Consider the following 12,288-nt stretch of genomic DNA (forward strand, 5'->3'; position numbering starts at 1 on the left):
ACCCCCCTCTCCACCCTCCCCGCTCTGACATTGACAGGAGCCTGCGCGGCGGCTGGCTCCTCCTCTCTCTTCACTCCCGCCCCCTCATTCTCAGATTCCAGGGGCACGGCTGTGCGCGCACGCGCGGCTCCGGCTCTGGCTCCTCCTCCCCAGATTGGCTGGGGCAAGCTTGTCGGTGTGTCCGCGGCGACCACGATGATGGTTATGAATGAAGGCGGGTAGGGTAGAGAAGGGGGCGGGTAGGGTAGAGAAGTGGGGGGGGGTGGGGGGGGGGGTTTGGGGCCAGGTGAAAAAAAAATCTCCGCCCGATTGGAGGTACTGCGCATGAGCGAAAGTCGCGCTGCAGGTGAGGCCCAACCCCCCGGGCTGGTTGTTAAGGACGAGCCGCGCGCCTGCGCACGAGCCACGGCGGTGACAGTTGGCAGGTTGTTGTTGTTGTTGTGGGGGGGAGGGGAATCCGGGGCCTAACCCGGAGCGGGAGAGCCGATCCATGGGCACCGTTACAGTCATCAATAAGGGTCAGTGACATTAAAGTGTAGGTTCACGATGCTGATAAAGCGGTGATTGTGTCCCCGGGTGGCGGGTCACGTTCACGGCTCCCTATCCCGGTGTTCTACTTGTGTTTACTGCAGCGAGGAGCCTACCGAGGGCGGCCGGCCCTGCTGGCAGTGGCTGCAGGAGGCCATGAGCGGCTCTGGGCCCAGGAAGTACATCTCCATCAGCGTCCCGGACAAACCCGACTCCATGTCTCCGCACATCAAGTCGGCGGAGGAGCTGCGGGTGATCGGCTTCAACCTGAGTGACTTCTCCAGGACCGTGCAGTTCCTCGTCTGTGTGGCCGGGGTCTTCATCTTCTATCTCATCTATGGATACCTGCAGGTCATTAATAAATTAGCACTTGTTAAATATTACAGAGAGGGGCATTTTTTTTTAAATTCATTTTATTTAAATAACCACTATACAAATGCAAAACCAAATAAAATCAGAGCACACTGCAATCATTTGCAGAACTGTTGCATTTCTAAGTTAAAATTGGCATTTGCAGGAGCTCTATTTTATTTAATTCCCCATTTTACAAATGCAAAATAAAAATCAGCACACTGCAATCATTTGCAGATTTGTTGCATTTCTCAGTTAACATTGGATTTTGTAGGAGCTCTATTTATTTTATTTAATCCCCCGTCATACAAATGCAAAACGAAATAAAATCACGGCACCCTGCGATAATTTGCCGAAGTGTTCCATTCCTAAGTTAACATTGTTTTTTTTCTTTTGCAGGAGCTAATTTTTTCCTTGGAAGGCTTTAAACCATTCGGCTGGTACCTCACTCTGGTTCAGTTTGCTTTCTATTCCACCTTCGGGCTGATCGAGCTGCAGCTCACGCAAGACAAGAGGAGGAGGTAATTAATGGTCGGTGATTGTGTGTTTTTTTTTAAAAGGTATGAACCGGAGTTGTTGAGATCTTGCAGGGGAACTTGAAATAAAAACAGAAATGCTTGGAAATACTCAGCAGATCAGGCGTCCTTATTGAAAGGAGACTTGTTAATTCAGTGTAAATTGTTTACACGCCGCTTCAAATTGTTTTCCGTCAACTATCTTTTAAACCCTGTAGGTGGTGTAAACAGATGAAATGATCAGTTTCAGCAATGATGCTTTGAACTGCTTGGCAACAATGATTGCCTAGGGATCCCTGCTAACCACTCTCGCAGGATATCTGAACAGCAGATATTCAAGCAGAGAAGTACACCAACTATGATTTTCTCTAATCCTAAAGAAGCAAACAAAGCTGCTAATTCCTATTACCTGTAAATACAAGGACATAAGAGTTCCATGCATGTACACTGATACATTAAGTAACTTGTCTCAAAATGGCAGATTGTAATAAAATTGTTTTGTTTTTTCAAGTATTAGAATTATTTGATACTGTGACAGTCATTTACTTTCTGATGCAACTAAAGTAAATTAAAACTAGAGCAACTGATTTCAAATGTATGTTTTAGATGTATTTTAAACAGTTTAATACATAAATGGCCTAATATTTTTCCATCGCTTGGTACCAACTCTTTTTGATGCTTATCAGGCTCATTGTATAGATCACTTAACTCTTCCCAAACCTTTGGGAGACATACACATCTTCAGATATTGCAAATCACAACAGCTGATTTACTTTCTAATTTGACCTTTGTACATTTAGAATCATAGACTGGTTGTAGCACAAAAGGAAGCCATTCAGCTCACCATTTCTGTGCTGACTCTCTACCAGAGTAACTCAGCTGGTCCCTCTCCACTAGCTTTTCCCCATAGCCCAGCAATATTTTTTCTCTTCAGTTAATTATCCAGTGAAAGCCATGATTGATTCTATCCCCACCAGACTCTCGGGCAGCGCATTCCAGATCCTAATGACTCTGTGCAAAAAAAGATTTTTCCCCCATGTCGCTTTTGGTTCTTTGGTCACACTGTGCAGTCTTGCTCTCAACTCTTCTGCCAATGGGAACAATTTCTCTCTATCCACTCTGCCCAGACCCCTCATGATTTTGATCACTTATATGAAATCTTCTCTCAACCTTTGCTTCTCTAAATACAACAGCCCTAGCTTCTCCAATCTATCCACATGGCTTCCTTCTGTGCTACAACCTGTCTATGATTCTAAATGTACAAAGGTCAAATTAGAAAGTAAATTAGAGCTGTTGTGGTTTGCAAGATCTAAAGATGTGTATGCCTCCCAAAGGTTTGGGAAGAGTTGAATGATCTAAGCAATGAGTCTGAGGAGCATCAATGAGTTGGTACTGAATGGTGAAAAAATATTAGGCCATTTGTGTACTAAACTGGTTTAAATTCAGCTAAAACACACATTTGAAATCAGTTGCCCTATTTTTAATTTACTTTAGTCGCATCAGAAAGTAAATGACTGTCACAGTATCAAATAATTCTGATACTTGAAAAAACAAAGCAACTTTATTACAATCTGCCATTTTTAGACAAGTTACTTAATGTATCAGTGTACATGCATGGAATTCTTATGCCCTTGTATTTACTTGGCAGGCAATAGGAATTAGCAGTTTTGCTTCTATAGGATTAGAAAAAAACATAATTGTAGATACTATTTCAAAAAGTATAGTTTTGAACAGTTTATAGAGTTTGTGAATGACAGAGATGCCTCAAATATGATGAAAGAAGAAGGCAGCTGAGAGGAGATTTGATAGAAGTATACAAAAGATGAAAGGTTATCTGGGGTTGGAGGGAATGTGGAGTTGAAGTTACAATCAGAACAGCCATGATCTTATTGAATGGCAGAACAGGCTCGAGGGGCCAAGTGGCCTAATCATGCTCCTAATTCGTATATTCTTATGTACGTTTGTTATGCGCAAGACCATGAGGGGTCAGGGCAGAATAGATAGAGAGAAACTGTTCCAACTTGTGAAAGGATCGAGAAGGAGAGAGCACAGAAAAGAAGCAAAAGCGACGCGAAGAAAAACTTTTGTGCCAGAGTGTGTGGTGGAGGCAAGTTCAATTGAGGCATTCAAAAGGGAATTAGACCACTACTTGAAAAGGAACAATGTGCAGAATTACCGGGAGAAGGGAAATAGCACCAGGTGAACGGCTCATTCGGAGAGCCTGTTCAGACACCATGGGCCGAATGGTATCCTGTGCTCTAACATTTCTGTGATTCTGTGAAGGAAAGGGTAATGGCAAGGGACACTGCACAATTAGATTTGACAGTGTCCTGGATAGATCAGATTTATGACCGTTCCAGATTTTTCATGGCCTAGAAAATGTTTCAAGGCAGCTAATGTCATGTTGCAGTCACAATATGTTGAATTTTTATGTCTCTTTTTTAAGAAGCTGCCCTGCTTTGCAGTAGAAACATTTGCAATTGATGGGAAGAGTTCCCAATTCTAATGAGAAAGGAGATGAGCTAATCTTATACCTTTGCGATCTCTTCAGAAAGATGATATTTGTAGCAGCGCGGAAGTAAGGGCTGATGTGGTTTGTGTTATCTTCACTGTGCTGCATGCAGATGATAATAGAAATAAGGAAATGGTAATTATTGGTTACTGCCTATTTGTGCAGTGTATCTAATTTAAATTGCGTTCCAAGGGGCTACCCAATGGCTCTGATGTTTTGAAGATTTTGCATTTTCCCGAATGCAAATGAGTTTAAACATAAAACTGGGCAAAAAGAAACACCTAACACCACCTATAGCACAATTTTGAGGATATGTTTGGCTCATTCATTTTCAAATAGACCTAATGGTTGTTTTGATCTGCTGTAAATGTTAGGATTGCCAGCGCTGGATAGACCTATTTTTCCATTTGGTTGTTATTTGCTACATAACTTAGTCTTTGTTATTTGTTCATTGTTTATAATCAACCCAAACTTTCTCTTCAGATGTTCCAAGTACAGTGTACATCCAAGGCATTGTTACAATTGCTTTTAGTAGATTAAACAAAACCAGCGTTGCTAATTACATTTGTAGTTGATGACAATTTCCTGTAGCTACATTTTTTTGGCATCACAGTAAAAATCAATCATGTGTAGTGTCTGTTTTCAGTAGGCTAACTTGCAGCTCCTTATCTTTCCAAATGGAGAAATTTAAATGCCATAACAAATTTATCATATTCTTTATCTTTTGAAATAATATAAATATTGGTAGGCAGACACTTATGTTAGATTTAAAAGATGGGTAGGATTTATTTTAGAAAATTGTAAGCCAATTTTCTTCCTTTTTTGAAGACATTACTGGGAGCCATTTTACAAGCACTTCAGCCACTGGAGTCAAGTGACCATACATATGCATGAACCTTGATTGCAATATAAGTATCAGCAAGCTATTTGACTGTAAGGAACACAACAACCAAATCCAACCCTGTCCTTTCTGATGTGGACTACTAGCAGTGGGCCACTGGATAATGATCCAAAACCAACCCAAAGCACTGCTGTCAATTGTAGTACCCAATCAACAGCATGTCTGAAGCATTCACTAAGGTACCAAAAGCAACGCTATTGCACAAAATAAGGGCTTATAGAATTGAGGATAATATATTAGCATGGATAGCAGATTGGTTTATGGACAGAAAGCACTTTCATGTTGGCAGACGTACTAGCGGAGTGTTGCAAAGATCAATTCTCGGGTCAAATAGCTTGCTGATACTGATACTACTTAATTTCTCAGTTATTAACAATCATTAATTTAGAAGAAGGGACTGAATATAATGTGTCCAAGTTTGCTGATGATACAAAGCTTGGTGAAAAAGTAAGCTGTGGGGAGGACACAAACTCTGCAGAGTGTTGTAGACAGGTTAGCAAATGGGCAAGAATGGGCAGATGGAGTTACTGTAGGGAAATATGAGCTTATCCACTTTGGTAGGAAGAAATTATTAAATGTTGCACTTCTGAGGGATCCCTGTGTCCTTAGGCCTGAAGCACAGAAAGTCAACATGCAGTTACAGCAAGTAATTTTGTAATGGGGTTAAAATACATGAGTAAGGCAGCCATGCTGCAACTGTACAGGGCCTTAGTGAGACCACATCTGGAGTACTGTGTACAGTTTCGGTCTCCATACTGAAAGAAGGATATACTTGCCTTAGGGTGTATCAGAGGTTTGCTAGATTGATTATTGAGATGAGAGTTGTCCTCTGAAGAGAGAGTGAGTAAAATGGGCCTCTACTTTTCTGGAGTTTAGAGGACTGGGAGTAATCGCATTGAGATATGTAAGATTCTAAAAAAGCTTGATAGGGTAGAGACGTGGTTTCCTCAAACTGGAGAGCCTTGACCTAAGCGGCGTAGTCTCAAGAGAAGGATTCAGTCATTTCAGAGTGAGATGGAGGCAATTCCTCACTGAGAGGGTTCTGCAAATCTTTGTAATCCTCTACCTCAGACTGTGGATGTTAGGTCTTTGAGTATGTCCAAGACTGAGTGTCATGAAGCTATTAATGTATATAATATTATTGGAACTTATTTTTTTTTAATGGAGATTTAGTCTTTGGGTGTGTCTTTGTGTGTTTTAATTGGTTTAAAGCCAGCTAGTCTGGGTGCTTTGATGTATAGTAGTTTTGAAATGTAAACAGAGAGGTAAAGGGTATATTTGCGTTTTGTTGAATAGAGCATTCAAGAAGGGGAGTGAAGTCTTGTACCTAGCTAGGAGAGTAATGTTTATATTACTAATAAAATTAGTACAATGAAAGGGGTTTTATTGTTAGAAGAAGTGGAGTTCAAAGGGCCTGGTGATACAATGAAAATTTACATTCAAAAAGAAGTACTGCGTATAAGCTGAGAGGAGTTTGTATGTGCAAAGCAGAGGCATGTAACATCAAAGCAGCTGTGAACCTACAACTGTCTGCAAAGGAACCAAATTGAAAGGAACCTTATTTTGAATTAGTAAGATGACATGCTTTGCCTGTTGTTTGCTTAAAGTCTATTGGTTATGGTTGCCTTAGGGAGATTAATTTGAGAAATTGTTAAAAAGTTATGATTTGTAGTAATGTGTATATGTTTAATTTGTTGTAAATTAATAAATGTCTCATGTAGTTTGAGATAAAAATCTCGAACTGGTGGCCTTATTCCTGAATTTAGAGCTGCAACTCAAAACATACACAATTGAAAATATAGGTTATGACAGTTGTTTAAAGTTTCCCTCTGGGATTTTAAATAACAGCCTTTACCAACTGCTGTGTCATAACAATTGGGGGCTCTTGCGGGATAAAAATTATAATTCCTTGATTGGTTTGGAATTGGTGAATCTTAAGGTTACGAGTACGAGAAGCACTTCAAATTCAGGAGTTGCTGAGATATTTTTAGAAGTAGTGAGACTGCAAGATGACTTTGGCAATTGCTAAGACTTGCCTGGGAGTAGAAGATATAACTCTGATTGGGTTGAAAAAAATGGCCAACAATAAGTTAAGAGTTGGCAGATAAGTTAAAATTGGGGTTACCTGAGGGTGCTAGGAAATCCGATATAATTAAAAGTGGAGCACATCATCGACAGTTGGAAGTGAAACCTGACACTAGTGAATCACAGCTGGAGGTAATGAGACTTCAGTTACAAATGAAGATGCTTGAATTTAAACAAACAAAGGAACTGGAAAATCTTGAATTAGAAGCAAAGGACAGAGAAATGGCTATTAAAAGTGACCAGTTAGAAAAGCAGGAGAGAGAAAATGAACTAGAAATTGTGAAGATGGAGGAGGAGGAAAGAGAGAGAGAGAATTCCAACTGAAAATGTTGGCAGTTAAAGAGACACCGGTAGGTGAGGAAGGACTTATCTCCAGAGTAAAACCTAGTGTGGATATGTTTAAATTTCTACAAGCTCTACCAAAGTTTGAGGAAAAAGATATTGAAGCATTCTTTATTTCATTTGAGAAGCTAGCTAAACAGATGAAAATAGCCGCAGGAAAACTGGACGTTATTATTACAGTCTAAGTTAGTGGATAGGGCACATGAGGTATATGCTTTGCTATCAGAAGAAATGTCGGTGAATTATGATGTGGTTTAAAAGGCTATTTTGAGTGTATATGAGTTGGTTCCTGAAGCGTACAGGCAGAAATTTAGGAATATGAGAAAACAGCCTGGGCAAACTTATATTGAGTTTGAACGAGTTAAACAAAGTAATTTTGACCATTGGATACGGGCATTAAAAATAGAGACAATGTATGCAGCTCTTGGGGGAGTAATTCTTTTGGAAGAATTTAAAGATTCAGTTCCTTCGGTAGTGAGGACACATGTGGAGGAACAGAGGGTTGTTTCTGTAAGACAAGCAGCAGAGATAGCTGATGATTAGTAAGTTCATAGAGCTTTTTTTGGTCACCCTTTCAAATTGGAAAATGATAAAAAGTGGGAAGGTGAAAGGAAGGTAGGTAGTCAGGGAAGAGGAGGAGTAGCTGGAAGTTCCCAGGAAGTTTTTTCTCAGAAAAAAAAGGTGCTGAAGGCAGAAGTGACATTCGAAAATTGAGGTGTTTTCATTGTAATAAAGTGGGGTTCACGAAGTCAGTATGTTGGAGATTGCAGGAAAAATCTGTTTGAATTGTTGGGATACAGAAAAGTTCAGGAAGTAGAAGTACTCTGTGTTATGAGGTTCAGGCATAGGAGAAACCAGTGGTTTGTGTACAGGTGAAACAGGGAGAATCAGTGATAGGTGAAGAAGTGGGCATGTGTTCACAGTTTACTCAATCTGAGGATCAGGTTGCAGAAATGTTTAAATATTTTGTGGGTGAAGGGAATGTCTTTCCATGTGTACAGGTAAAGATCTTAAAATTTTAAGAGACATAGAGCCAATCCTTAATGTTGTGGGATAGTGATATTTGTTCAAAAGGCATATTGCAGGAGCAGGTAATGTTAAGTGTGGTTCACGGAGATGCTAAAATTATTCCGTTGTGGAAGGTAAGTTTAAAGAGCAAATGGAAGGCAGGTGAAGTTATTGTTGGAGTGGTGGAAAAATTGCCCATTGCAGGGGTTCAATTTATTCTGGGTAATGATATAGCTGGACCGCAAATGTGGGTGATGCCTATGATAGTTGAGCAGCGTGTAGAAGTGTTTTCAACAGAGGTGTTCCAGAAGGAACATCCTGGATTGTTTCCTGATGGTGTTATAATGAAATCAAAGGCTCATAGGAAGAACAAGAAAAATGAGAAAGGCAGGCAGTTCATAGGCAAGAAGAAGATGTTGAAATCCAATTAGCTGGCACTGTGTTGATAACATTGTTCAATAGGAAAGAATACAGGACAATTCAGCTGAAGTGTTTAACTCAAGGAGGCTAGTGGAGTTACAGAAAAATTATTTGCAATTAAAGCAATCATATCAGAAAGCTTATTCATAAACAGAAGCAAAATGTGTTCCAGTATTTCCAGTATGTTATCTTTGAGGAGATATTTTAATGCAAGATCATGTCTCAGCAAATGAAAGTTAGAGGGAGATGCATCAGACTGTAATCTCATTAGGGTATAGAAATGAGGTTCTGAGGATTGCTCATGAAATTCCAATGGGGGACATTTTGGAATTAGGAAAACACAGGAAAAGATAGAGGGTTTTTTTTGGCCAGGATTGCACAGGGATGTAGTCAAATTCTTTAGAACCTGTCATGCATGTCAAATAACAGGAAAACCACAAGCAATGATTAAGTCGGCACCTTTAATCCCAATACCAGCATTTGAAGAACCTTTTACAGGATCATAATTGATTGTGTACGACCCTTCCCTAAGTCTAAAAGTGGAAATCAGTATTTACTGACAATAATGGATGTGTCTATCAGCTTTGCTGAAGTGATATCTTTAAGAAATATTACAACTAAGAAAATTGTGGAGGAGTTAATTAAATTTTTTACAAGATATGGTTTACCTAAGGAATTACTATCAGATCAGGGGTCAAATTTCATGTCACAGCTGTTTAAGGAAGTAATGAACAGTTTGGGGATAAAACAGTTTAAATCAACAGATTATCATCCGAAGTCACAAGGAGCTTTGAAAAGATGACATCAAACTTTTAAAACTATGATGAGAGCATACTGTTAGGATTATGCACAAGATTGGGATATAGGAATTCAATTTTTGTTATTTGATATTAGAGACACTCCTAATGCATCAACTGGTTTTAGCCCTTTTGAACTAGTTTATGGGCATGAGGTAAGGGGACCACTGACATTGATTCATGAGAAACTGGTGGGTCATAATTCAGAAACTATTCCCTAGATTACGTATCAAATTTCAGGAAAAGGTTGAATAGAACGTGTAAGTTGGTTAGGGAACATTTAAAGATATCACAACAAGTAATGAAAATGAAGGCAGATAAGAAAGCTAAAACTTGCAGCTTTGTTTCTGGAGATAAATTACTAGTTTTATTACCAGTACTAGGTGATTCAATAAATGCAAGATTAATGGTCCTTAGAGGATTGAAAAGAAATTGAGTGAAGTAAATCATTTAACAAATGCTCCAGATAGAAAAAAGAAGCAGAGGGTGTGTCATGTAAATATGCTTAAAAAGTACTTTGACAGGGAAGAGGAATAAAAAGAGGGATTAGTGATGATGGATGATGAAAAAAAGGTAGAAGTGCAGGACTCTGAAATTGATTTTTCTCTAATCAAATTGGATAATGAGGGGGTGCTTGAAACTATAAATAGAATATTGAGCTACCTTCCAAGCAAGTGTCAAAGTGATTTGGAAAAGCTATTGCAGTCACACACAAACCTATTTGTGGAAATAAGTTGGGAGAGGAACATTTAGCTATACATGATGTATGTATAGAAATTTCACCTTCAATATAGATTAAATCCAGCGAAGTTATCACAAGTACAAAAAGAAATTGATTTCATGCTTCAAGATGATATCATTGAGTCCAGTTGCAGTAACTGGAGTTCGCCTATTGTACTGGTACCGAAACCGGATGGGGGACACAGACTGTGTGTGGTCTATTGAAAGGTGAATGCGGTGGCAAAAGCAGATTTGTATCCTATACCACTGTTGGAAGATTACATTGAGAAAGTGGGACTATCGAAATTTATCACAAAGATTGACTTGCCAAAAGGATATTGGCAGGTACCGTTGTTGGAGCGAGCAAAGGAAATATCAGCTTTTGGAACGCCAAGTGGACTATATCAGTTTAAATTTTGCGACATTTCAAAGACTGACAAACAAAGTAATTGCAGGACTGAGCAATTGTGTTGTTTATATTGATGATCTAATCATTTTCAGTCAGACGTGGGAGGAGCATTTACAGCACCTAGAAGAATTATTTTCTCGACTACAAGAACTTGATTTGGTGGTGAACTTGGCTAAAAGTGAATTTGCAAAAGCACAAGTTACATATCTAGGCCATACCATTGGACATGGTAAGGTAGCTCCAGAGATGCGAAAGTCAAGCCTATCATAGATTTCCAGATGCCTACAACAAAACGAGAAGTTTTGAGATTTCTGGGCATGAATGGGTTTTACTAGAAATTTGTACCAAATTTTAGTGAGTGGTTGCTCCACTGACTGAACTATTAAAAAAGAACAAGAAGTTTCAATGGACACAGGAGTGTCAGAAGGCATTCGATAGTTTGAAGACTGTATTAACTATGACATCAGTTTTGGCAGTACCCAGTTATGCCAAGCAATTCAAGTTGGGCGTTAACACAAGCGATATAGGCATTGGGGCTGTACTGTTACAAGAAGATGATACTGGAATTGAAAAACCGATAGGGTATTTTTTTACGGAAGATAATCAACAATCGGAAAAGAGACTTTGGGATTTTGAAATTTATGTTGCAAACAATTCATCAGAAACAATTGTTTATACAGACCATAAACCTTTGAAGTTTTTGGGCAAATTTCGAGAAAAAATTGCAAGACTTTTCAAATGGAGTCTATTATTACAACCATTTAATCTACGGATTATACATATTGCTGGAAGGGAGAATCTGCTCACAGATGCGTTATCAAGAGTTTGAAGCTTAAAAGAAAATTGGACATTTTTTTAAAAACCTGGACAGGAACTGGAGTGATTTCTGTTGATACCAAGGACTTCTGTATATATACATAATATATATATATATATATTATGTTACTGCATGCATCTGGTAATGTAATCGTGTAATAAGTCTAGGAAATAGTGTGAGATGGGTTATTACAAAATCAAGCCATCTTTTTGAATTATGACATTTTTTAATAAGAAGGGGGATGTCATGAAGCTATTAATGTATATAATGTTTTAGAAATTTTTTTTAAATAAAGGTTTAGTCTGTGGGTGTGTCTTTGAGTGTCTTAATTGAATTAAAGCCAGCTAGTCTGGGTGCTTTGATGTATAGTAATTTGAGGTGTAAACGGAGAGGTAAAGGATACGTTTGCATTTTGTTGAACAGAGCATCCAAGAAGGGGAGTGAAACTTTGCACCTAGCTAGGAGAGACCACGCAACGTTTTACTAATAAAATTAGTACTTATGAAAGGGGTTTTATTGTTAGAAAAGGTGAGTTCAAAGGGCCTGGTGATACAATGAAAATTTACATTCAAAGAGAAGCGTTGGGTATAAGCTGAGAGGAGTTTGTACGTGCAAAGCAGAGGCATGTAACATCAAAGCAGCTGTGAATCTACAACTGTCTGCAAAGGAACCAAATTGAAAGGAACCTTATTTTGAATTAGTAAGATGAAATGCTTTGCCTGTTGTTTGCTTAAAGTCTCTATTGGTTATGGTTGCCTTAGGGAGATTAATTTGAGAAATTGTTAAAAAGTTATGATTTGTAGTAATGTGTATATGTTTAATTTGTTGTAAATTAATAAATGCCTCATGTAGTTTAAGATAAAAATCTCGAACTGGTGGCCTT

At 38.8% G+C, this 12,288-nt stretch overlaps 1 protein-coding gene across 3 annotated transcripts in view; it reads left to right on the forward strand.

Moving 5' to 3' along the window:
* The first annotated feature begins 297 nt into the window (after window positions 1-297).
* The window catches only part of slc35b3 (solute carrier family 35 member B3), a 40,016-nt gene continuing 28,025 nt past the window's right edge, over window positions 298-12,288 (forward strand). Inside the window, exons 1-2 of one of the 3 annotated variants that reach the window (XM_041190543.1) lie at window positions 298-879; window positions 1,279-1,400. In XM_041190543.1, coding sequence (XP_041046477.1) covers window positions 685-879; window positions 1,279-1,400 — 317 coding nt within the window. In that variant the 5' untranslated portion in view covers window positions 298-684. The remainder of the gene's footprint in view (window positions 880-1,278; window positions 1,401-12,288) is intronic. The other 2 variants (XM_041190544.1, XM_041190542.1) reach the window with 2 other exon arrangements.

The sequence above is a fragment of the Carcharodon carcharias genome, chromosome 6 (assembly GCF_017639515.1).
Source record: "Carcharodon carcharias isolate sCarCar2 chromosome 6, sCarCar2.pri, whole genome shotgun sequence".
Lineage (NCBI taxonomy): Eukaryota > Metazoa > Chordata > Chondrichthyes > Lamniformes > Lamnidae > Carcharodon > Carcharodon carcharias.